General features: G+C 28.6%; 1 protein-coding gene across 1 annotated transcript; it reads left to right on the top strand.

Annotated features, from left to right (window-relative positions):
• The first annotated feature begins 3,139 nt into the window (after nt 1-3,139).
• Nucleotides 3,140-26,393, top strand: csul (protein arginine N-methyltransferase 5). Its single transcript, XM_087152323.1, has 17 exons — nt 3,140-3,410; nt 5,907-6,025; nt 7,879-7,964; nt 10,876-11,007; nt 13,550-13,698; nt 14,307-14,520; nt 15,807-15,890; nt 15,987-16,058; nt 16,141-16,218; nt 18,005-18,063; nt 18,190-18,312; nt 18,908-19,083; nt 20,283-20,392; nt 22,040-22,133; nt 22,229-22,345; nt 23,120-23,184; nt 26,046-26,393. The coding sequence occupies exons 1-17, from the start codon at nt 3,319-3,321 to the stop codon at nt 26,196-26,198; spliced, it is 1,923 nt and encodes a 640-aa protein (XP_087008449.1). The 5' UTR covers nt 3,140-3,318; the 3' UTR covers nt 26,199-26,393.

Here is a 26,393-nt window from a genome sequence, read left to right on the forward strand (position 1 = left end):
TACTAACCTAGTATAACAATATATACTCAATTTAAAATAAAACATTATTAATTATTAGTAAAAATAACAAACTATCATACTTCTTATCCTTGAAAATGTTGGGAATTATGGAATATTTTCGAGTTAATGAATTTATATAAGGTTTCATTGTTAATAACAATTAAATGTTATTAAAAACGTTTTATGAACCCATATCTTAAAAACACAGTCTATTATTAATAATGTAACTTTATAACTATGCTGCTTTTTTATTATTACAGTTTTATGAAATGTAACAGTAATAAGTTAGATTTATATAATTATTAAAAAGTGATACTGAGTAGCATAATTGAACATAGTGCTTTGTTTCTAAGGAAATATCCTATGATTTATATAAATAACAAAAATTGTATTTGGATAAAGACTAAAGTAAAACAATTGCTGTTTTTTTTCCCAGTCTGACTGCAATGCGTTAAGGGTTAAAATTATTATAATAGGCAGAAGTCCAAGTGCAAATGATATGAAATTAATAAAAATCCAGTTAAAGGTTCTGTGTCTTTATTCTGTTATTGTATTTTTAATAATGTATATAGATACTGCAAGAAAGAATCCAGTTAAAATTAGGTCCTTTTAAAATGTGATAAGTTTTTTTTTAACCGATTACACTTTAATTGAACAGTTATAGACCGCTTACGGATTGCGCTGTTACAGACTACTTTTAATTAATTAATTGTTATTATTAACATCCTTTTGTTTGCACTTTACATATTATATAGTGAAAAAACGTTTTTATGCATTATATTTATCATCTTAAGGTTTCTAGATACTTCATACATAAGGATAATGTCAAACTGTCTTATATTGAGAGTTTTTATTCAGATAATGTGTTGTACTTTTAAACAATTTTTTTTGTTGTCGAAACCATTAAATAGGCATTACCTTTTCCATGAGAAAAATATTGATATATCTAATATTTTAATATATGCTAAGTATAATAAAAAAAATATTAAAATAAAAGTAATTATAATGTTTCATTTTTTAACTTTGTGTTTTAAAAATAGACTTACTCAATTTAAATAAACTACACACAGATACATTAAAGAAATACTTCAGTCAATGTAAACATTATTTCAAGTGTGTTGAGACTACTTATTACATTATTAGATACTATTATTCAGATAGGTTAAAAATTTCAAAATAAGCAAATAAAATACGTATTTTAATTTAGGATAAAAAGTATTAAGAACAACACTAACGTTTCCCCTATATCTTTTAATCAAATCATCAATTATACAAAAATCGTGATTCTTTAAAAAGTGCAAACAATCTTTCGAAACCGAACTGTAAACTGGCCCTTATCCTTAACTCTCCTTTTTTTTTTTAAATATAATTGCCTTTAAACTAAAAATTAATGATGTTATTGGATTAAATCGATTATTTTCTATCCAAACTAGCTCCTTAGTGTAAACTATTTAGTAATAAACATTAAACACGAAGCACTTTACGTTTAAAGGTCATATTGAGGATTCAGTTTTAGACAATGCTTGGAACGCTGAGAGAGGGGGTGATGGTCGACGTCAAGATGTACGTCATCACTAACCCTGTCTAAGTTACAATACCTTTTCCAATTATTTGATGCCCAATTCTACAACAGTTACTTATTCACAACGCTCGAATACGCCACCTGTCCTAACACCGGTTCCATGTCTTGACCCTTCACTCTCCTCTTCTCTAAGGCTGTTGTGCAATCGGGGGTTCTTTATTATTAATAATCGGTTCTTAAATTATCAACACATAATTTGACTAACTTTTCACTTAAGAAGTAAATAAATTCCATCAAGTATGTTTAGTTGAGTGTGAAAATAGAAAAAGTTTGTAGAACAATAAAGAGTGAACTAGTTGTATGCATGAATTATCAGAAAAGGTATTAAATATAATTAGTGGTGTAGGGAGAGATCCAGACAAAGGGAGAACTCAATCAATAACTGAAGACACTGAAACTTTAAATCAATCAGTATTTTACCTAATTTAATTACATTTTTTACTCTTTAAATATTCGTCTTGTGAATTTTATAAAAAGTAAAATGTAATTTTCAAGCAGATTTAATCATGAATGTTAAGATCCTTAAAATTTAATTATTTTACATTTTGGAAAAATTAAAAATATTTGTTGGGATTCATAAATTCTGAACCATGAAATTATTTCCGCAAGCATCTACTTAAAATAAATTAAAATTTTTATGATTCCTAACTTAAACTATTTTTATAATTAAATCACTTGAGTAATAGTATTTTATTTAGGTCGCATTAAAGTTGCTCAATAGGCTGTTTGCGAGAATGATTCGAAAACCCCAGAAGATGATATCCCTTGCACTAGCCCGATGATTTACCAGTCGACTACCTTGCTGTAGGACAGTTTAACGAGTACATATATCGTTGACCCTCGGTTCCTTCGCCAGCTGTATAAAGTGGTCCCCCTCCTGCTCAATGAAAACATTCAGTGAGGCATGCTTTCAGTAATCAACTGGGAACTGTTTGTAGCTTTCACATAGCAATCTATTGCCCAGGACGTGTGTGCGAACATATATGGAAACTTAGACGAACTCTGACCCAAGCGGACAGATCACTTGAGAGTATTCCAAGGAGCAGATGATGTTGACAATTGAAGGGGAAAAAAATGTGGGGAAAAAAATCATATTTTCTCACTGAGTTCCGTTTTTCAGACAAAACTTATTGAATGTGTTAATACATACTCTAAATTATCTTAACTTTATTAGTATTAAACTTAATCTTATCTAAACTAGTTTCTAAATTATCTTAACTGAAAAGGGGAACTCAGCGTGCATTGCATGCACTTAGTTCCCTCAGCAAGTTCCTCAAACGTACGTGAACTTTACCTGCATGAATCGAACGTGACATATTATTCCTCGAAGACTAATTAATTCTATAGTATTGCTTTTTTATTTTACAACATTGTTTCTTATATTAAATATAACTACTGTGACGCACGTATGAAAATGTCTCAAAAATTTAAATGGCCATTCTTCATACATGTGATTCACGCACCTCTGAAAATTTTGCACCAATCGAAAAGTTCTCTTTTTCTCCAGATGGCTGTCGGAGTTGCGTAAATCATATGCAGTAAGAATGGTCCTTGCTATTTTTGTGATCCTTGTTATTTTTTTGAGACTTAAAATTAGGGCTCATCTATTGAACATATTAATAGTGATGCACTGAAATAAGCCATCTAAATAGTTCTACTTCTAATGCGAAAAGTTAAAAAATCGTGTGTGTTGTTTTTATTTTGTAACAGTGTCTTTTTCTGTTTAAAATATTAAAATGCCGCCGGCTAAAGATCATGTTTCTTGTGGTATTTCTTATCATAATATAAATGACATATATGATGCACTGAGTAGTGCATCTGCATCAGGGTAAGAATTTATAAATGTTTTTAAAGTTTATTATCATTGCTAAAAAAGATCATATATATGTATTTTTCAGTTTTATCACTGAATGGACAATAAACTTATAAATGACTTTCTTCGTTGTCTCATTTTTACTCTTTTACCTTAAAGATAAAGAAATCGTATCATCAGTAATAATGTTTTTTTTTTTTTTTTTTTTAAATTTAATACCAAATGAAGCCGCTAGTCCCTTCTATATACTCTTTGTTCCTCGGATATGTCTGTATCGTGATCTGTCTCTCATACTACAATCGCTAAGATGCCAACTGGATTGAAAACTTGCAACTTTTTTTTTAATGAAAATCTGTAGATGTTTGCGCAGGAGTACTTATATTATGCTTCGAGTTAGTCCCCTTCTGGGATTTTTTTAAAAAATTCTACCGAGTCACTGCCCAGTTCTTGCCAAGACTTGGTGGTCTTTTTGCCACAGATTGGTGATTATCATTTCCATATTGGCCCGTGAGAAACTAAAAAAAAAAAAAAAGATACCGGCAATGTTTCTATATCGTGATCTGCCATTCCAACTTTAATCACCAAAGCAATGACAGGATTTTAAATTTTTTAATTTTTAAAAAATAACATGAATATATCTGCTGAGAAGTTCTACAAGTTATACAATATGAATTAGACCTTTTCTGTGATGTTTTTTTAAGTTTCTTTCGAGCCATAAGCCAGGAAGTCGCCATGACTTGACAATTATTTTGGCTTATATCATGATAGGGAAATGGTCCATAATTTTTAAAGGTGATATCAAATAAATAGTAGGGTTGTTTCCTTGTCGTTACCTGTTCCCGCTTTCTTTTTGCAATTACAAATACCCTTGGTATAAATATTTATTGATAGGGAAATAACACCCAAAATTAAATTTAATCTTTAACCAGCTTAGATAATGTAAGGAAGATAGGTAGTAGGAAATATTTTAACTTTTTATTTTGTTGTTTGAATTTTCAATTTCTTATGTTAAAAATTAAATAATGACTTCAATTTTTTATATATTATGAAGTGTGGTTTAATTTAGAAAGTAATTTTTGCTTGTAACTTTATAATTCTCTATTAAAAGTAGTGTAAATATTTTGTATCGGTACCTACATCTATTTTGGCAATAACATACCAAAAGCTAGAAAAATCATCGCAGATATAAACCAGTTCGAAGAATGTAGCGAGTAGCTACTCCCAGGCAAAGCACTCCATATTTCTAGAATTTCTTTTTTGCCAGTTCTAAAACTCTTTTGCATTTTTGCAAAGTTACTTGCTGCTAACAGATACCTATGTGTTAATATACCAAAGTTGTTAATAATTTCTAATATATTTTTGTTTTTTCAATCATCATAGACTTTTTACAAGTGAAGAAGCATTTCTTATCTATCTTAGAAAACTTAAGTATTCTTTCTTTGTATGTTTCTTGTCCCTCCAAAAGTTGAGTCCTTGGACAATATTGCACTGAGCAATCCATGTCCTTAACTGCTTTCCTAGTGAAAAACATGGAGAAAAACAGGTTTTATGACATGGGAAAACAAAGCTTGTAGTTAAAAGTTATGTTAATTCTGTACCTTTTGTTGATAAGTTTTTCATTATTAAACAGTAATGAGTCATATAATATAGAACAGGGGTTTCCAACTTACATGAGGCCAGGGGCCGCAATTTAAACACCAGTCAAATGGTGAGCCGCAACTTTATCTGAATTTTACACGGACTCTTTTTATGTTTGAAGGAACATTAAATATTACTGTTATAATATATTTTTATCAAGTTGTACAAAACAAACATATTGAATTACAAAATAAAATAAGAAGTAGATTTTTAAGCAACGCACAAGATTAATTTTGTATTTTAATAAATATTTTCTTGGATGCAAAACCTAAGAAATAAATTGTTTTGCACCGTTGGTATGTTAAATTTCACAGAAACGAAGAAATTAGGGTTTTTTTAAACAAAAGAAAAGTATTTTAAACCCATATAGATTTTTTACGAAAATTCTCCGCAAAAAATGACAACTAATATATTTTAGTTTGCGGGCTATAAAAAAAAGCTTTTAGGGCCTGATGCAGGCCGCCAGTTGGTAACCACTGATATAGAACTTTATAAAATGGATGTTTTATTGTAATAATTAAATGATTTGGAGTTATTTGATTAAAGTAAACTTTTCTTTGTCTTAAGTAAATATGAACATTAAAATTTCTATTTTGTGGAATTTTCTAACTTTCCCTCCTCACTATGTTTAGATTAAAACAACACATTTAAACCTGTATATAATAAATATGTGATGGCAATTCGCTTGTTTAATTTGAGTTTGCTTAAAATTATTAAAAATTAAAACTATAGTTAGTATACAAAATTGATCTTTAAAATATTTTAAAGTGAAACAGTTTACTTTCAATTACTTTTTGCTTAGCTTAAATTTTTTTGCTGTACCCTAAGCTATTGTGTTTAACTTATAAATTGAATAATAATTTTCTCATTCAGGTATGGCTTTATAGTAGCTCCAATAGTACATCCTCGATTCAGGAGAGAATTTTTGGATGGTAAAGCAAGAAATCGCTCAGGTGCTTTTACTCGCTCTGATCTTGTTCTGAGCTCTCAAGGTACAGCTATGAACTTATCATCATAATTTTGAATGCTTTTAAAATAATTCAGGGCTTTCTTTCTCTCTGAGCTCTCAATGTGTAACTTTGAACTTGTTATAATTTTGAATGTTTTTAAAATAATTCAGGGCTTTCTTTCTCTCTGAGCTCTCAGGGTATAACTTTGAACTTATTATAATTTAGAATACTTTTAAAATAATTCAGGGATTTTACTCGCTTAGAGCTATGAACTTATTAATTATAATTTTGAATGCTGTTAAAATAATTTAAGGCTATTATTTGCACTGAGCTTTCAAGGTATAGCTATTAGAAATGACTTTCTTCTCACTTTTGGAGGTCTGAGCCCGCCTAAGATACATAGGATTACTTACACCTCAAATATGCCAAAATATACATCAGATAATTCCTTCTGTCCTTAGTATGAGGATGCTAGTCTTTAAAAATGTTCATACACGAAGGAAAATTCATGGTGCGTAGCATTTTTAAAAAGTGCTTCAAGGTGCTTATTTTCAATTTATTTTTAAAGCCCTTAAAGGTGCTTTTTTCGTTCGGTGGTTTTAAAAAGTGCTTAATTTTCCCTTTTCGAAAATGAGATTTTTTTTCTTTACTATGTCGATTTTCGCTGTATATTATGCAAAAGCGTAGTTTTCACATTGTTCTATTCAACTTTTATATAACTCAGACAAGCACAATCCATTTCGGCGTACTGTCGATCCGTAACTTAAGATATTGCCATTCATTTTGCATGTTTGATGAAATATTTGCGATTCCGTATGTGCGTCTACTGAGCTGGGTCCAGTGAGATTATTGCACATTGTGCAAATCTGTTGCATTTTACAATATATTCTCAATTTCAGGCTTCATTTTCCACCCTCTGATATCGAACCAAAAAACTCTTGATCATTTTATAATGGCTAATATAATCAAGAAAAGAGTTCTTTGTCAGAAACTAGTTATTTTATCATGATCATGTAAAGTCTTAGAAGATTATTTTGTTCATGTATATAGTGCTTATTTTTTGTTGAAAGATTTGGTTGTGCACCCTGAAATTACATAATTATATATAAATTATAAGCAAAATGTGATATTAAATTTAAAGGAAAAGAATTATTCTATAATTCTTAGAACATACTTGTACAGACAAGAACTAAAATATACTTAGGGACTCCGTCTAAGTTTGCCACACTTACTATAACTGCATTTCGCTCAGATCTACCCATCAAGAAATGTCATCCAACATCTAGTATAGTACAGACGGTAATCCCAAAATAACTAAAACAAATTTAAAAACGAGAAAATCAAAATCTTAAAGTAAACATGTTAATCTCAAGCCTCAAAAAAAAAAAAAAAAAATGCCGAACAGAAGTAGCAGATTTTGAATTTTTCATACCCTATAAATTTTACATTCTTTATACTTAATAATTAAACCAAATGATTGTTTAAAAGTAGCAAAAAGGTTTATCAAATTTTATCAGGAGTTGGGCATCTCATCTGGGCATTCAGATATAAGATCATCATTATTTTTTAATCATCATTATTGGCATCATTATTTTTTAATAGCTATGAACTTATTATTATACTTTTGAATGTAATTCAGGACTTTTATCTGCTTTGATCTTGTTCTGAGCTCTCAAGATATGGCTATGAACTTTATTATTATAATTTTTAATGTTTTCAAAATAATTCATTTCATTATAATGATAAAGGAAACTTTTTAAATTTTAAAGATTGATGATTTTGTCTAATGTTTTTTTAAATTTTTTATTTACTCTTATTTTTTAATTGTCTTTAATATTTTGTGTAAATTTTATAAAATAGCACCATTTATTATTTTTCTTCTTCCTTATATGTAGATTGGAGCACATTAGTTGTTGGAAGAATTTCCTCTTGGATTGATTTAGATTCGTCTGTATATAGTATTCGAAGAAACTCAGAAAAAGTAACTAATGTTTTGTATTTACTATGTTATGTATCTGTATCTAGTACTTTTAGTCAGGATTGCAAATCCTCAAACTGATTGTGCTTTTTGCAAAACTTTCTTTAAGAAGAAGATATATATTTTTTTAAATATAAGATAAAAATTAAGAAAATTTATTATTATATCTCAATTAAATCTGCACATAATTTGAAATTGTGTAAGAATAAAGCAGTGTAAAAGATTGTGAAACCTTTTTGTTTTGCATCTGCACCAATGTTTTTTGTTTTTTTCTCGCCTACAACTCTTCTCATATTTCCTTTCCTGGCACCATTTTTGTCTCATGCTGAAAACAAAATCATATATTTCAACCCTGTTAATGTCAAGATTCACTTATATCACAGTCGTTTTTAGCACATAACATTCATTTCATGTATAATTGTAGATCTATATCAAATGTTATCCCACAGGCAACTGTTTTCTCTGATTCATGCACCAGACACTGAAAACAGAATCAAATATTGTAATCCTTTGGAATATGAATTTAACTTGTATTACAGTTAATTCCAAGCAAGAGTGAAAGGTACACCAAGCAATGGTACAAAACCTTTAAAAAAACACCATTGTAGGGTATACTAGGCAATTCCTGTTTAAACTATTGGGACTATATTTTCCAGATGATTGCTAATCCATAGATATGTTTATTCAGAGAAAGTACATTTTGACGTCTGATACATCTTTACGTCTGATGTATCAACAGAGTGCGTAGCGTTTCTAAAAAGTGCTTAAAGGTGTTTTTTTCCAAGGGTGTTTTTAAGAAGTGCTTAGTTTCCCCTTTTCTAAAATGCGATATTTTCCTTTACCATGTTTCCTTTACCATGTTGTTCCTTTACCATGATCGCCACAAATTTTGCAAAAAGACATTGTTCTATTCAACATTTTCACAATTAATTCAGCCCCAATTTATTTTGGCGTACTGTCGGTCTGTAGTGTATGAAAACACTATTTGTTTTACATGTTTCATGAAATACTTGCGTATACTGAGCTGGATTTAGTGGTAAGGATTTTTGTCTCTCATGTACAACTCTGCTGCATTTAGCAAGAGATTCTCAATTTCAGACTTCAATTTCCGCTCTCTGTAATAGAATCGAAAAATCTCTCAAATTTTTGCTGATTGCGGGGACCAACTAAACATTGTCAATTTTTTTCCTCTATTAGCGATAGAAAATTTCATTTCTCTTGTTAATTTCATTGTTTGTGGCGCGCCATTGTCTTTGCCACTATAAATAAAGCTGGATAAGACCATCAATTGTCAAAAACTTGCCAACCCTGTCTAATAATGCTATTTTTCAGAGTGCTTAAAAATATTTTTTGAGTGCTTGAAAAGTGCTATAAAAGATGCTTATTTTTTGTTGAAAAATTTGGCTATGCACTCTGATCAATCTTTTACTATATAGCCAAGATCACTGTGGCAGAATCTCAGCGACATTGCCGCCGAACGTTACAGAGTTTTTGCAGAAAGTTTTTTTAAAAGTGAAAAAAAAACTACTTTTCTTCAGAAATTTAAACACAATATTTGAGTAATGCCTTTAGATAATCTCTTTTTGACACAGTCAATTTACGCCAATAGTATCGTAAATCGATGCAATGATTCTATTGCATTTTCGGCAATTATTGATATTGATTTTCATGTGGATTTTAAATATCCCTCTATCCTTATACATTTCAAACAATGTGAAAAATTCGAAGCGTGCATTTAAGTATTTACTTTTAATATTTTTATCTAATTTTTGGCAGTTACTACTATTGATTTCTCCATATTTCTTAAATGCGATAATTTTCATCAGATATTATTTATTGCGACAACCTAATCTCGAAAAGAAAAAAAAAGCGCATTTGAGGAGTCCGATTTGCCTGATTTCGTAGTCAATTTTTTTTCTGGCAATTTCTACTCCAGATTTTATGATTTAAAATGTTTTTTTTATTGAAATATTGATAATTATTTACAAAATTTGACAAAGGAAATAATTTGTGCTTGCCCCCCCCCTGCAAAATGTAATAATATCACCCATAATATTCAAATAAATATTTATATGTTCAATTAAATTTTTTTTATATATATATCTATATATATATATCTATATATATATACTTATATATATATATTTTAAACACAGCGCTTTTGTTATTTTAAATTATTAAGATATATGTATGTTATTATTAAAAGTATCTTGCTGAAAGATATTAGTGTTCAAGAATTTTGTCACAGATAGCTCGAAAAAATTTTGCCGCAGGGGTCAAGATGTTGATTACATACTTCAAATAATGCTTTTATTTTGCATTTTTATATATCTATACATCCAGTATACTCTTGATATCTCGAAAACTTTGCTATGTCAAAAAAAAAAAAATATTTTTATACTTAGCGTTACATATCCACCTAATGTTAATTTCAATTACTTGCACTCTATGGGTTGTCTCAATTTCAAGCGTGGAGATGTTTTTCCTCTTACTACTGCGTTCAAATGAACTCAGCGTCCGAGGTCCGAGGAGGTGGAGCCAAGTGCCAACTCCTGCTGAACAAACTATATATATTAAAGGGCACCAATTCAAGGTTTGCCACAGGTGCTGTTTCTCCTAGATATGCCTCTGGTAAGCAGGCAAATGGAAATGTGTACTGCCTTATAATATCTTTTAGTTATTAGTTCTTTTGACCAGTGGCTAAATTTTCTTAGTTTCTGCCCATGTCCAGCATGTTTTTGCAATTCTGCTTGTACTCAATTCGGAGAAATAATTGCATTTGTTAAAAATATCTCACTCTTCTTTAAAATTTTTAAATATTTGTAAGGTTTTCTTTATTATTTATATACAAAAAATTATCTGAATTACCTGTAAAATTATCCTCTACTTCTCACAATAGTTGAATATATTACAGGCTCTAGATCAAGAACTGAATTATGCAGCTCATTTGAGTCTACCAGCTGTTTTGGTGACACCTAGCAGCTCCAACTGTATTAATTTGGCTCGACACATTTATACCAAAGTTTTAGGATCCTCTGGTCATCAGGTAATTTTATATCACAGGTCTTTAATTATTATATTATAGGTCTTTAATTATTACATTATTGTATTAAAATGTAATTTTATATTAAGGGTCTTTATAAAAGCAAACATATAATGAAGTTATCAGGAGCATTAGAAATAAAATCCAACAAATTTCTCAATTTTGTTTTGCATTAGTGATTGTGAAATTAATATTGTTTATGGATAATTGTGGTTTATAGAATTGCCTTATATAGATCTACTATATATAATTAACTGGAGAACCTTGGCTAAGGGAAGAATGTCTTGGCATAGGCTTGTTGAGAAGGCCAAGGCCCATCCTGGGCTTTCGTGCCAATGAGAAGAAGAGGAAGATCTACTATATAATTACTGAAAATTCAACTTTTAAATTGTTAACAACAATTTTTTCTATAGTTTATTCTGTATATTAGTTATAAAATAATTGGTATGGTATTGTTGTAGTAATGTCCCCTAATTTTTAAATGTCTAGTAGATAGGTGCTAAGATTCTTTCATTATAAGTTATTTAATAAATGGTTTCATCTATTCCTCGTGGAATCTTGTCAGATTTTATTGTTAAGCCATGGCTGCCAACTTTTCGGATTTTTGCTTTAGATTTTTTATAGTGGTAGTTAAAAGAGCAAAGTCATGCTTTTACGCATATGAAGCATGTATTTCTGGGTTCTTATTTATGCTTTTTAAATTATTTATGTTAAGATGGTTGAAATTGTTTTAAATCGAGTAATTCAAATCCCAGAATAATTTATTAAAGCATAAAATTGACTACTATAAAAAATAGAGTTCTCCAAAAGTCAGGGTTTTCATTTCATAAGGAAGATACCTACTTGTTCCAGGGTAGTGGAAGAAACTGTGAAAAAATTGGGCAAAGTGAATAAATATTATCCTATATATATACACCAGTATATTTGTGTAGCAATAAATATTAGCAGAATAGCCCAAATCCCTATTTTAATTTTTTACGAAATTCATATCAAAATTTTTCTATTTGTTAGTTTTTATTTTTACATATTTCAAAATGATATATTAAATTACCTGAAAATACTATTATTTAAAGTACATTGCAAATATGAACTGTTTATAAAACTGTGTAAATATTTGATATTTTGAGCAAGAGAATCTTCCATTTCTTCTACTGGTGTTGGAGTGTTCTTCCAGGGTGGTTTTTTCCACTGTTGAAGAAATTCGCCGTCCCTGGTAAGAATTATAAATGTTGGCACGTATGTTAGTCTGATATTTTTCTTTAAATTTCCATCTTAATGCATTTAATTCCACCTTAGTTGTTGTACAGTAATTTCCAGCTGATAGGCAGTGGCCAATCTGTGCTTAAAAGTTCGATTATCACGATGCAAAGAATTGATTTCCCACAAGCCACACCTGATAATTTTGTGATCTCGGTGGATTTATTCAAAAACAGATTTCAACAGAAACTTTTCCGAATTGACAAACCTATTTAGTAATGTTAGCTCTGAAATAATTTTTTCTTTTCTTATTTTTTAAATTAAAATATGGGGTTCTGAAAGAAGTCTACAATTGACAAAAAACTGTATGACTACAAATAGGGTTACCAATTCTGATTTGTAATTTAAGAATAAACTAGCATGCTGTATTTTTTACTCTCTTATCCTCATTTATATTTTCTTCATAAATATTTTATTTTCAAATTGTTGCAAAACTAGAAAATAAAATCTTTTTATTACGAGGATTGATCCAATTTCTGCAGATACTTTTAGTTGAAATTCTTTTTTATTTATTTTCAACTCTGATTAAAAATTTCTGCCAGTTTTGCTTACGAAAGTATACAGTATATAAGAAATAAAAAATAAAATAAACTACGTTTCTGCATTAAATAAACGTGCCTAAGAAAAAGAAATCATGGGAGTATATAAATTGACATCAATCTGCCGTTTAGCTGATGTACGAAATTTCAGAGTTTGACCGGAGAAAAAAAGATTAATCTTCAATAATATTATTTTTTCTATAATTTTTTTTTCCATCTTGTTTACTTCAGCATTTCCTATATCATCTAAAAAAGAACTATTTAAATATTTTATTATTTTTAATCATTTGTTAAGATTTGGGGACGAAAGATTTTGGCATATCAGAAATATGTTTTCTTTTTAAATTAAGTGCACTCGTAGTTTCTTTCTTCCTTTTTCCAATGAGTTCTTTTACGAAGTAGTTTTTTAACGATTTTTTAATTATAGAATTTGTTTTATTGATTTTAAAATTAAGGTACAAAACATGAATTATTTTATTGTTTGAGCCAATTTTCATAATTTTGACCAGATCTCATTTTTTTATAAAAAAAAATTATTTAATAGATAATATATAAACTGAAAACCTATTTTGTGAGAAAAATGTTTTATGCTCACTAAACTTATAACATTGATTAATAATTTTTATTTGTTATACTTATTATTTTATTGATCTATAATTTAATTTTAATTTTACCATTCAGCTTTTGTTGAAATTTGTCTTTAAGTCATATATTATGTTAACTGTTGAAGCTATTTTCCCTTTCTATAGCCTAACTATAACGTATGGGTGTATGTACCTATGAGATCTGCTGCTGATGAATCAAAAGTATTCTTCAATAATGTAACTAATGGTGATGGTGATAGTAAACTTAAGGATTTAGAAGATAGTAACGAATCTACTACAGATACTTGGGAGTGGTAATATTTAGTTAAATTCTCTAATATATGTTTTAATACTATGAATAAATGTTTAGAATTTTGTGAATAAAATTTCTATTGTTTTAATATTGGATCTATTGTCTGGCCATGATGATTAATATCAGGCTCTGATTTCTTCTGACTAAACAAACCCTGTGTATGCACTTTGATGAGCACTGTAAGACGCTCATCAAATCTGTCAAGGCTGAAAGTCCAATGTTTTACTGTGGTGTGGAAATTTGGAGATAGGAATACCACCTCAGGGACTGTCTTCATCGTTTGACCTGGTCAAAATTACGTGGCTTTCCTACCATAATTGCTAAAAGATAGAGCCTGTAAAATGGGACTAGGTGCTTCGTCATTCTTCGGTGGTGTGTGCGCTGATATCTTATAAATTTTTTACCATGCATTACAATTAGAGGGTTTCTTCTTATTGTAATAATTCTGATACTTTGATTTCTTCTGAATTTTCACTAGGCTTTACAATAAGAAGATTTCTCCGTATTACAATGATTCTGATGCTCTGTTTTTTTCTGAAAGTTTACCATGTATTATAATAGAAAGTTTTCTTAATCTGATTTTATATTATGTGCATTTAAAAATTATAGGTGGAACACTTTTAGAAGTGTATGTGGCACTGATAAAAAGATAGGCTTAGTTTTGGAATTGAGTGAGAATTTGCCAACTTACTGTGAGATTGAGAGATGGCTTGGTGAGCCTGTGCGATGTATTTTCATTAAGACTTCGTGTTTCACACTAAACAAAAAGAATTACCCAGTTCTTCCTCGTCCTCACCAAAATCTTTTGAAAAAGTTTTTTAAAGTAAGTAAATTTATTTAGTTTGTTTTGGCATGCCTAGTTTTTATTTGCATTCCTTAAAGCTATTTAGGATTAGCATTTTCCTAATCTTTTATTTATTCGCATGTAAAATTTTTCTGTTAGAGTAATCTAATTTTATATAATTTAAATAAATCCTCTGAAAATACTTTTTTTAATAGGCTGTTCTGACATTTTTATCTTTAATTTTTATTCAAATAATTTTTCTTATATAGGTTTTCTTAAAAAATTCCCAACTAAGCTTTTCATTAAAACATTATCTTTTATTATATTCATGACTCAGTTTAAATGTTTATAAAAAAAATGAAATAAAGACATCTCTTCTGTTCCTGTTTAAATAAATATATTTTATTAAATGTATATTTTATATATTATGTTGCTAAATATTTATGTTATTAGCTGTCACTATTTCTCCTTTTTTTTACTACCCCTGATTATCTGATGCCAATAATACAACACTTCATTTATAGACACCCCTTTCAACACAGGTTATAAGGTTTCCGACAAACATTTCATCATTATTACAGTTGGTGTTATCAAATTACTGTTGTGTTGATGAAATTGAAATATTGTTACTAAAAATGAACAATTGAATAGAAAACAAATTAATGACTTTTTATCACTATTTAGGATAGAAAAAAAATACACAAATGTTTTCTTTAAAGCCTTTTTATATAGCTACTTCTTATTTTAAGTAGCTTTGCTGATAGTGAACTATAAGCAAAGTGTTTATACACTGAAACATAGACTTGAAAAGTTTTCCCCATCTTCAAACAGTACCTTTTTTCTGACCTATTCCTAATCCCGAAGGTGTCTGTCAATCGGGGTTATATTTTTCGTTATTTTATTTTTATAGATCAGTTTATATTTCATAAATAATAATTATTGTTAATGGCATATTTTAAAAAGATACCCATTTTGGTTTTCTAAGCCTAACTTGGTTTAAACAAAATACTAGTTCCTTTTAATGTATGTTATAAATATTTTATTCTTGTCTCAATAATTAGAAATATTCATTGTTTTATCATATCTGTAAAGTGTGTTATCAAAGCATATTTATTGAATATCAGACTATTTAGAAACCTTTTGAATATCAGACTTATTTAATTTTCAAACAAGCAAATTTATTTTAATTATTTGAATTTTTATATTTATCTCATGTATTTTATACTAAAAAAAATCATCATTACCAAAATTATAAAGTATAATTGTTTCAAATTCTTTATGAATAAAGTTGCACATATAGGTAATAATACAATATTATATTATAGCTGGATGTCCAAGTTGTAATTTCTGGTAGCTGCAAGCATGGAGATATGAGATTTTATCAGTCATATCTGGATCATTTATGGACAGTAAGTTGTTTTCAATATTTTTTTTTTGCAAATTTCAAACTTAAATCTCTGTATATTATTTTTTTTCCTTTTTAAACTTTGTTTTATTTCAAACAGAATCAAGAGCCTGTGGATGCACTGTCTAATTTTGCGAAAGGTTATGAAGATTATTTACAGATCCCTTTGCAAGTAAATATTTTCTTTTCATTTCATACATAACTGAACATTTCAATAATTCATAAATAACTAATATTCTTGTTATTTCTCACAGCCATTAATGGATAATTTAGAATCCTGCACTTATGAGATATTTGAAAAGGATCCAACCAAGTATACTGAATATCAAAAAGTAAGTATGACATTATTGCTGTATTGCTATAGGGATAAGTGATAGATACTTCTAATATCTATTACAATTATTTGTTATAAAAATTTCACATTATGGTCAATGTTCCCATTTTCATTCAATTATATTTTTTTTGCTCATAAAATCTAATATTTGGCATTACAAATAAAATAATCAAAGTTCTCTCATGAAAAAATGCATAGAATAGATAAAATATGGTCTGGAGTTTAATAAAAATTTACTTGATATACCTGGAAAAGTCCAGCAATTTTTTTCCGAAATTGAGTGGGAACCCTGTTTTGATTATGCATTGTTTTGTGATTTTCTTTGAATAAATCAAAAAGTTTCGATTTTCCTAAAGCTACTGCCATACAAAGTATTATAGTACTTAGGCATAAAGGAATTAATATGGTATATGAAATTCTAAGTTTTAATCACCTATTATAATTTATCTTTGAAACTTAAACTATTTTACGTAAAGTTTTTTAATTATATAATGAACAACACTATTTGGTGACTGGTGCATGTTTAAATTTGTCGGGTCATAATGTCCTCTATGTTTCCATAACAAATCGATACCTCTGGGGTACTGAATTGGAAATTAATTGTTCTCTCGTTCAGCTCAAAAAATTATAATTTGTGGATGAATGAATTGGGTGTATAAATGGGTCCGTCGTATAAACGAGTGAGATGTATAGGTGTGGCAGAAGTTGAATTCTTGGACATAGATGGCGCTGCTGGAAAACAAGAATAATTGCGTCCCTTCTGCCTTAATGGCCGACGACGACAACACTATTTTCAAAACAATATTGTTTTGGGGCATGGGTGGGCAAACTTTTTTGAAAGAAAGAAATAGAGGTGTGTCAGTACTGAATTTTACAATTTATGAAAAAATGTTATCTGTGTAAAAAGTATATATTAAGCATGAAATTTATGCAAGTAGCAAATTTTTTAATGCAAGCCTGAGTAGTAGATATCTAAAAAGATTATTAAGAAAGCAAAAGTACAACTTTTAAGGTTTTATTGACATTTTTAAAGATTTGGATAGTTTATGTATTAAAAAAATGAGTACTGTTTATTTCATATAATCAATAATTAAATAATAATAAATATATTGTTGAAATAATATGCATAGCAATATTTAATCTTAAATTATTACTAAGCAGTAAATGTCATATAGGTCAAGATTAGTTTTTGAAGATTCAAACAAAATTAGGCTTTTAAGGTGCATTTGTTCGAAAGGCTAATAGGTTAAAGAAACATGTTCATAAACTTTTAAATTTTTTTATTTAGCTATAATTAGATCTATTTTTTTTTAATACATTATAACCATCTTTGAACGACCGACCCAATTTTTCGGGTTTACGACTACTAATGTTCAACTCTGTATCCTTGTAATTTTTAACCCAAGACAGAAGGCAAGGAACTCCTGGATCAAGTATTGGGAGAAATTTCCCTTCTTGGAGGACATTTTGATGGAACTCACCCGCATTTGGGTTACATTAAGAGGAAAACCACACAAACTTCCCACGGTTAGCCTTTCAGCAAGAGGACTCTAACCCGTGATCCGTCTACCACTGAGGATATTTTACCTGAGCACTGCGGTCGGTGCAAGCCGGATGCGGAATTCGTATGGACCAGCCATTGCTGATATTCGAACTGTTCATTGGAAGACGATCTATCCCCTAAGTCATCACTACTCTAATTAGATCTGTTGAAAAGATTTTTATTTGTAATTGATATGCCCTATTAAATTTATAGAATTTATTCTCCTTTCCTTTATTTTCAGGCTATATATAATGCTCTTCTTGATAGGGTGTCAGAAGAAGAAAAAGAAACTAAAACATCGTAAGTTATTCATATGTTCTTCTTCTGTTCATTTTAATTACATTTGTGCAACTTTATTCCTCTTTTAGAGACTCATTAGTTTTTAGGTTATTGTGTAAATTATTTAATTTATTCAAACTTTTGCAGTGTCATAATGGTTGTTGGAGCTGGAAGAGGACCCTTAGTGCGAGCAGCAATTGCTGCTGCTAAAAATGCTGATAGATTAGTTAAAGTCTACGCAGTTGAAAAAAATCCAAATGCAATAGTTACGTAAGTAAAAATTTTAATTTAATTAACCCTTTCGCGCCGACTGTCACAAATACGTGCCAGCATATAACCATATCAACCTAGGTAAAAAGATAAAACTGGGAATCAAAGTAATTTTTTAACAGTTTATTTGTAAGCGGGATTATAATTGTTTGATTTATATAATTCACTATTACTTAGTTCAAAGTAAAATTGTTTAGTTTTACTTTGAACTAACATTGCTTGCATATATATGATTAAACTAACAATAATTAAAGTCAAAGCAAAGTAAATCTGTCAAATTAGCAACGCCTACATTTAAGCTACTGTTTTTTATTTATTTTGTGATTCTGATTTTGTACGAATGCTTTTATGAATCTCCCGTCCCCAAGGGGTTAATCTATGTTTCTTGATGTATGTATGACATTTAATTGAGTTTTCCTGTAGTTTTAAATTATTCAATTTTACTTACAAATAATTTAAACTCGTTAATTTATTTCTACTTAAATAAATCCGAGCTTTTTAGAAATCTTTACATGTGAGTTAACATTTATAAATTACAAAACTAGAATTTCCTGTATGTTTTTATTGTTTTTCAACTCTTTTGTCTTCTTTCCAGGTTGTTTGCACAGCAGTATGAAATGTGGGGTGAGCAAGTAACTGTAGTTCCCTGTGATATGAGAGATTTTAAGCCATCAGAAAAGGCTGATATTATAGTTTCAGAGCTGTTGGGATCATTTGGTGATAATGAATTGTCACCTGAATGCTTGGATGGAGCACAGAAATTTTTGAAAGGTAAAAAAAAAAAAATCTCTTCAGTTAGAATAGATTTTATTTTGGTATTTAAAAATCACTTTTACCGAACTGTTTATAAATTAAAAAGAAAGATATAAAGCGCTCTTATAAATATGACAGCACGCTCAAGGTTTTAGATATAATAATGAAATGCGAAGTAAGGTTCTTCGCCCAAAGCTGTCTTAAAGTGTCCAAAACTCTTTTGCCTATGGTTAGATTTTGTAGAAGTTTTATTCAAATAATACTGTGAAAGTTTCAGAAATTGGAAATAATTTATAATATAAATGCAAAGTTAAAATTGAATAACTATACTCTGTTCAGCGAGAAGTGATGGCGAAAGTAAACAAAGCAACCTGATAGTGCTTGTCAATACCTTTGACTGATTTTCATCAAGGTTCTGAGTAACAGCACTTACCTGATTGATTTTCATCACGACTGTGAGGAACTGGCAAAATTAAAAGATGTTAGTAATAAATAGAAAATCTTTATGTTTACTTCTGTTATTTTATGCTGAACAAAGTAAAAGTTTGTGGTAATTTTACATAAGACTTATTTTATGGATTTTGTTTCATTTTAATTTTATAAATAGTTTTATGTTATAAATAGGCTATGTTTATTCACTGAATAAATAAAACTGATTATAAAGGCTCTCAATATTATTCTTTAAAAAAAAGACGTAAATATTTAGTAATCACCATGTATTATTTATAATAACTAGATTAACCAAAAAAAGATATGTGTAGGCTATTGCCTACACTTCTGTTTTTCCTAACAAGATATTATTTATAGTAATCAAATAAGCCAGTTAAAGTAATATTTATGTTTCATTAAAAGAAGAATAACGAAAATTTTATTCTTGTCTAGGTGTCACCTTCGTCAATGTTTCTTTTTAAAAAAAAGAAGGAAAGACTATGTTACTTCTTTCTCTATCATTCTCATTTTCATTCTTTATCTAAAGAGCATTTGTCATTGTATACAATTCCTTGGTAAAGTAAATTCTTATATTCCATACTTTGCCACAAAAAAAAAAAACAACAACCAAGAATTGCATGCAATATGTTGGTTATGTAAGTAATATACACTTATGCTCAATGAAGACAAATTATCTATTTATTTATTAGAGCATAGTATAAATTAGGATAAATTTTCTTTTGCTTCACTGATGTGCAATAAGTTAATTAAAAAAATTTATCTTATAGACGATGGAATTAGTATACCCTGTAGTTATACAAATTACGTTACTCCAGTAAGTGCTCCAAAACTGTACAGTGAAATAGCTCAGATGAGGGAAAAAGACAAAGGACCATTGGTAAGTAGAATTTCTTTCCATCATTGAAATACAAATTTATTTTTGTATTGTCAAATTGTATGTTGAATGTAAAGTTTGTGTCTTATAATCCAGAAAGAGAGTTCAGTTTTACGAGACAATATGTGAAAGTGGTTCTGCTATTTTCTCCATTTTATAACACATATCTTCTTTAAATAATGAATGACAATAGTCAGATTATTATGAATATAAGAAAAGATATGGTCAATTTTTTTTAAATCAAAGGAGTTCTGAAATAAAATAGTTAAATTAAGATTGTTTAAAAAAATAAGAAACATTTCTGTACTGCAAAATAAATACAATAAAATAAATGTAAACAAGTCCAGTTAAAATCTATAGGACTGCAGAATCAAATTTATTTCATGATGCAAAAAAAAAGTTACGGGATAAAATTACGCATACAAGACAAAGTATAAATTAACAATATGGAATTATAAAAAGAATGAAGCTAGAGGGTGAATGGAAACTGAGAAAGTATCTTTCATATAGGTAGAGATGCAAATTTTTTAGTAGGTTTTTGAACAATATTTAAATTATCTGTGCTATGAATTTCAAGATAAAATAATTAAAACATATGTGTTGTATCTTATTGTTATGTTTGGTGTTTCCTAGCATTTTGTTATAATTTTTCATAAATTTTAAGTATGTTTTTTTTTTTGCAATTATGCCACACAACTTTATTATAGCACAAATGCAAGTTAGCTTCACTATACGTTATTAATGCAATAATGTATGTTCACTAACTGATTTCTGTAAGGCCTGATCTGTTTTTTCTCTTGTTTACATTAATACAGTAAAACCTCTCGGGAGCGACCACTCTGTTCCACAGTATAATAGTTGTTAATGGAGGTTGTTAGTTCTTAAGGGTTTCCTCCATTGACTTCAAAATGTTATCGAAGGTACATGATTTTTTGCAAGGAATTTTAATTTTACTAAGTGCTATTTCCTTGATGTGTAAATGCCCCTTGATAACCGGATTGATAAATAAAATTTAGTGTCAATAAAAATGACCTTTATTGAATTATGTATAAAAATTAATTTGCCAATCATGAACGATAGAACTATTTTAAATGAATATGTTTTTCGTTTAAATTTGCATTTAATTTTATGTCATAAAAATTAGTAAGCTTTAAAAAATATGAAGAGCTTTGTTTGTTTGAGATACAAATTTTTTTTAAATAAAATTTTTATTTTGAAAATTGTTGAAAATTATTAAATTGAAATTTATTTTCTAAAAAAGCACACTGACTGCAACATGAGGTTGTTGATTTCTTTCATAGATCGTCAAAAAGAGCTCTCTAAGTAAGAGCCAATCACAATTATTTTGAATACATTTAAATCTACTTATTTGTTTTAATAATATGTTTTGTTTTGATATTTTTTCGTGTTTCCTTATTTAACTTTTTCCACATTTGGTGTGTTAAATGTCATGTTTATTTTATCCTCAACAGTTTTATTCTATGTTAGAGAAATGAAGTAAGTGTCAAGTAAACTTATTTCAGCAGCCAAAGTCGATATTGACCAAGACTTAACTGCCTTCTCAATTTCAGTTGAAAATCAATTTTAAATAAAATTTTTGTCTCAAACTTGCTACCTTATTTGTTATTAAATTCAAATATGTTTTTACAGGCTTTTTTTGAAATGCCATACGTTGTTCACTTACACAATCATACAGCACTTTCTGTTCCTCAATCTCTGTTCTCATTTTCTCATCCAAACAATGGTAAAGTATAACTTCTTATTGCATAATAAGTTTTTTTTTTTTTTTGCCTCATAAAATTATGTTTTACTAAATTTATTTTCATCTCTTTAATTTAGTTGAAGTTCCTGATAATGCAAGATACGGAAAGCTAACTTTTGACGTTCCATATAACAGCACAATTCATGGCTTTGCTGGTTATTTCGACACTGTTTTGTATAAAGATATCACATTAAGTAAGTCACGCTACTTTTCACTCAAAATTTCTGATTGTTTCTAATCAATTGAAATGTTTATGTTGAATGTCTAATTCAGTAAAACCTCACGTTACGGACACTCCTATTAAATGGACACCTCTCATACTCTTAATTCCCTTTGAATTTTCTATGAATAAACCCTTATACACTCCCAACATAAAGCGGACACTCCCGTAATTAGTCATGTTATTAACTATAACATGCAAGTTTTGATTACAATGTTTCAGATTTTAGTAAGATTTATAGTTTTTTAATATAAAATTAATATTTTAAGCTAATTCTACCAGTATTTAAACAGAATTTTTTTATTTTACTGTAATTCTTATGAAATTTTTCATTTCCTGTAATTTGTTTTTCAGCTTTGAATATGCTGTGAAACATTGTTAGTTTTATAAGAATTTCATAAGATTTAATAATTTACAGTTTCAAAAAAAAAGTAATAATAATAATTTCCGACAGTAAATTTTTTCGCAATTTCTCTATTAACCAATTATTTTATAAGTTTAGTTATTAAATATGCCAACTTTTTTTTTTTAAGTTTGCTCTATTTTTTTGCTTTTTTAAATTTTAAATATCTATTTAAATTTCATTTTTATCACTTTTTTTAAAAAATTAATTAAAGTTTATGGTTACAGACTATCATGTGCAACTGTACTATATATCTCCTGGATTCTATTTCAAAATTTTATTTTTAATAAAATAAGTTTTTTTAAATAAAGTATTTAATTCATTAAGTTGTATCTTCTGTTTTAGGTATTCTTCCTAATTCTCATTCAACAGGATTGTTTAGTTGGTTTCCAATTTTTTTCCCTCTAAAAGTAAGTTTTTTACTTTATTTTTCTTAAAGTGTTCTTGATAAGAACTTTTGCCTATTAAAAAAATTAATGTAAAAATAGTATTTCAAATTTTATTGTTGTTGATTTATGTATTTTTGAATGTTACTAATTTTATGTAAAACTCTTGTTAGAAATGATTTATTATCAAAATTTCGACCTCATATTTTCTATTAAAAATATTACTTCAATGAAAGTTTTGTTTTCTAATTAAATTTTCTTTTTAAGTTTTTTCTTTCTTTTGTATGTTGATGAATCTGTTAATGATATTGGATGTTAATTTTGTTTCTAAATCTGTCATAATGAAATAGTTTAAAGAAGTATACTATTAATTAAACTAAATTAAAATTTTAAATATTAAGTGTTTAAAAATTTTTTTAATATTGTACATTTCTTTTATTAAAAATATTTTCTTGCACTTGAGTTGAAAAAAAACCCTGATTCTCTGAGGTAATTTTTTCCACTTAAGAATAAACTTAAATTGTAAGAGTGTACTAATATTATTATCAAACTAAAACACGATTCTTTCAGAATAATACAATGATACCTTTTGGTTTGGCGAAATTTTGCGATTTTGAATATTTGGCATTGCATTGGAATCTGCTAATATTGGATTCTTATTATCACAAATTTAGTTATCAAATATTGATTTTCGTATTTACCTGATTTAAAAGTTATGCGTTGCTATTCATATTCACGCTATTTTAAAATCCAACATCGTGATTCTCGTAAGAAGTAAGTCTTTTATTGCCTAAGTTACTATAAAAATGTGATGTTCTTCATTAGTAGCTAATTTAATTGTAAAATGTATGTTAAATATGAAACATGGATGGTATATAAATTGATATCAATTTTTTGACATAAAAGCTTCAGGGGTTTTCAATTTGTGTTACAATCACTCCTGTTTTAACTAGTAAAAATTTGATTCAGGTAATTCGAAAAATGTAACAGAAAAAAGATTGAGTCTATTAAATGTTAATTTTATTTTTTTGCATTCTCCCATTTAATTTACTGGTAAATGAAGCAATTCTTGCACACAATTGTGAGTTTTGTTTACCTAAACTTACTTTCCTACAAAGAATGATTTAATATTTTGGTACTATTTCGTAAAAGCCTATAACTGCGATATTTGCTACAATGATACTATCAATACCTATTATCACAATTACGCATCAATAATAACTGGCAATTTTTTTTAACAGCCTCATAGAACGCAATAAAAAAGATGGCTTATTATCAGTCAAGGTTGCATCTTAAAAACTAAGGGCTTGTTAGTAAACTTAGTTAAATCAAAAAATTTTATCTCTATAAAAGTTAAGTCTTTTCTTAAATGATATGGACATTTTTTTCATGACTAGCAAATTTTTTTTATAAAAAATTGAACCATGTATTAAATCTTATGTTTTAATCATGGTGTGTAGCATTTTTAAAAAGTGCTTATTTTCGATTTTCGTTCTTTAAAAGCCCTTAATGGGGCTTTTTTCATTTACTGTTTTCAAAAAGTGCTCAATTTTCCCTTTTCGAAAATTAGATTTTTTTTCTTTACCATGTTGATTTTCGCCATGTATTATGCAAAAACTTTTCACATTGTTCTATTCAATGTTTTCACAATTCATTCAACCATAATCCATTTCGACTTGTCGTCGGTCTATAGCAGGGGTGGCCAACCTGCGGCTAGCGAGCCACATGCGTCTCTTTGAAGAATTATTTGTGGTTCTCGATAAATGCACCCAAGTTCTCTTTTCCTTTTTGTGCTATTATATTTTAAAAAATTATTATTGTTCCGTATGTGTTTCAAAATGTTTTTTAAATTACTGATAACTAATATGAAAGACTAAGTGCAACGTTGATCAATTTAAGGTAAATTTTCCATTTCCAATATAATTATGACACAAAAAGCATCGGGTGGATTAGAACTAATTGAGGCGCAAGAAGATCAAGCTCTACAATTAAAATATAAGTCGACGTCGATTACTGAATTTTGGAAATTTGTACCCGATTCGAAGTATCCTGTATTAAAAAGGGCTACTTGTCGAATGATTTTAATATTCGGAACAACGTACTTAAGTGAATAATTTTATTCCACTTTAAAATTAGTTAATACTGATTGGTCTCTGAATTTTACTAACAAGCATCTCAAAGAATTGATGAGAAGTGCTGCCACCAATTATTCACTAAATTTTAAAGAATTATCAAGAGAAGTAAAATAAATGTGTTTAATTTTAAATTCAATACACATATTTTGTCCTTTTACTTATATGCTTTCAATAAATATAACTTATGTATAAAAAAAAAATTAATACCTTTTTTGCATACCTTTGAAATAGTATTTAATTGCAGTTTGCGAAAATTTTTAAATTTTCAAAAATGGCTCGACCATTTAGGAGCTTGGCCCCCCATAGGCGCCAATTATTTGACATGTTTGATGAAATACTTGCTGGTCCGCATGTGCGTCCACTGAGCTGGGTTTGGTGAAATTATTGCACTCTCATGTGCAACTCTGCTGAATTTCGCAAAATATTCTCAATTTCAGATTTCATTTCCCACCCTCTGATATCAAACCGAAAAATCTCTTGATCTTGATTATATTAGCCATTATGAAAAGAAAAAGAGTTCTTTGTCAGAAACTAGTTATTTTATCCTGATCATGTAAAGTCTTTGAAAATTATTTTGCATTTTGTTAATGTGTATAGTACTTAAAAGGTGCTTATTTTTTGTTGAAAGATATGGCTACGCACCCTGTTAATATTTCATATTTTACCTCCATAATATATAAAAATCTTGGTAAAGAAGTAGTAACCCTTTTAAGCGCTAATAATTTCAAATTGTTACCTATTTAATTTCAGGATCCTATACACGTGACTACAAATCAACAGCTTGAAGCTCACTTCTGGAGATGTGTTTCTCCGCGCCAAGTGTGGTACGAATGGTTGGTAACTAAACCCTCCATAGGAACATTGCATAATCCCAATGGAAGGTCATATACCATAGGATTGTAAACAGCCACCAAGTGATATTCCATATGCATTTATTGTGTAGCAAAGCAGCATGTGATACATTCATTTTGTTCATCCTAATTTCTGTTCGATTTTTTTAAGCATTAAGTCAGTTGCAAAAAACCTGTATTCTCAATCCCCCCCCCCCCCCCCGGCCCCGGAAGCGAGATTTTTATAAATAAATACATACAAGTCTGA

The sequence above is a fragment of the Parasteatoda tepidariorum genome, chromosome 9, assembly GCF_982258835.1.
Source record: "Parasteatoda tepidariorum strain Cologne lab strain chromosome 9, Ptep-v5.0, whole genome shotgun sequence".
Lineage (NCBI taxonomy): Eukaryota > Metazoa > Arthropoda > Arachnida > Araneae > Theridiidae > Parasteatoda > Parasteatoda tepidariorum.

Bases quoted from the DNA above. Each gene is read 5' to 3' on its own strand.
- csul (XM_087152323.1), top strand. From the start codon at position 3,319: ATGCCGCCGGCTAAAGATCATGTTTCTTGTGGTATTTCTTATCATAAT. The intron at 13,699-14,306 runs GTAATATTTAGT...TAAAAATTATAG, and splicing joins ACTACAGATACTTGGGAGTG to GTGGAACACTTTTAGAAGTG. The intron at 20,393-22,039 runs GTAAGTAGAATT...ATGTTTTTACAG, and splicing joins AAAAAGACAAAGGACCATTG to GCTTTTTTTGAAATGCCATA.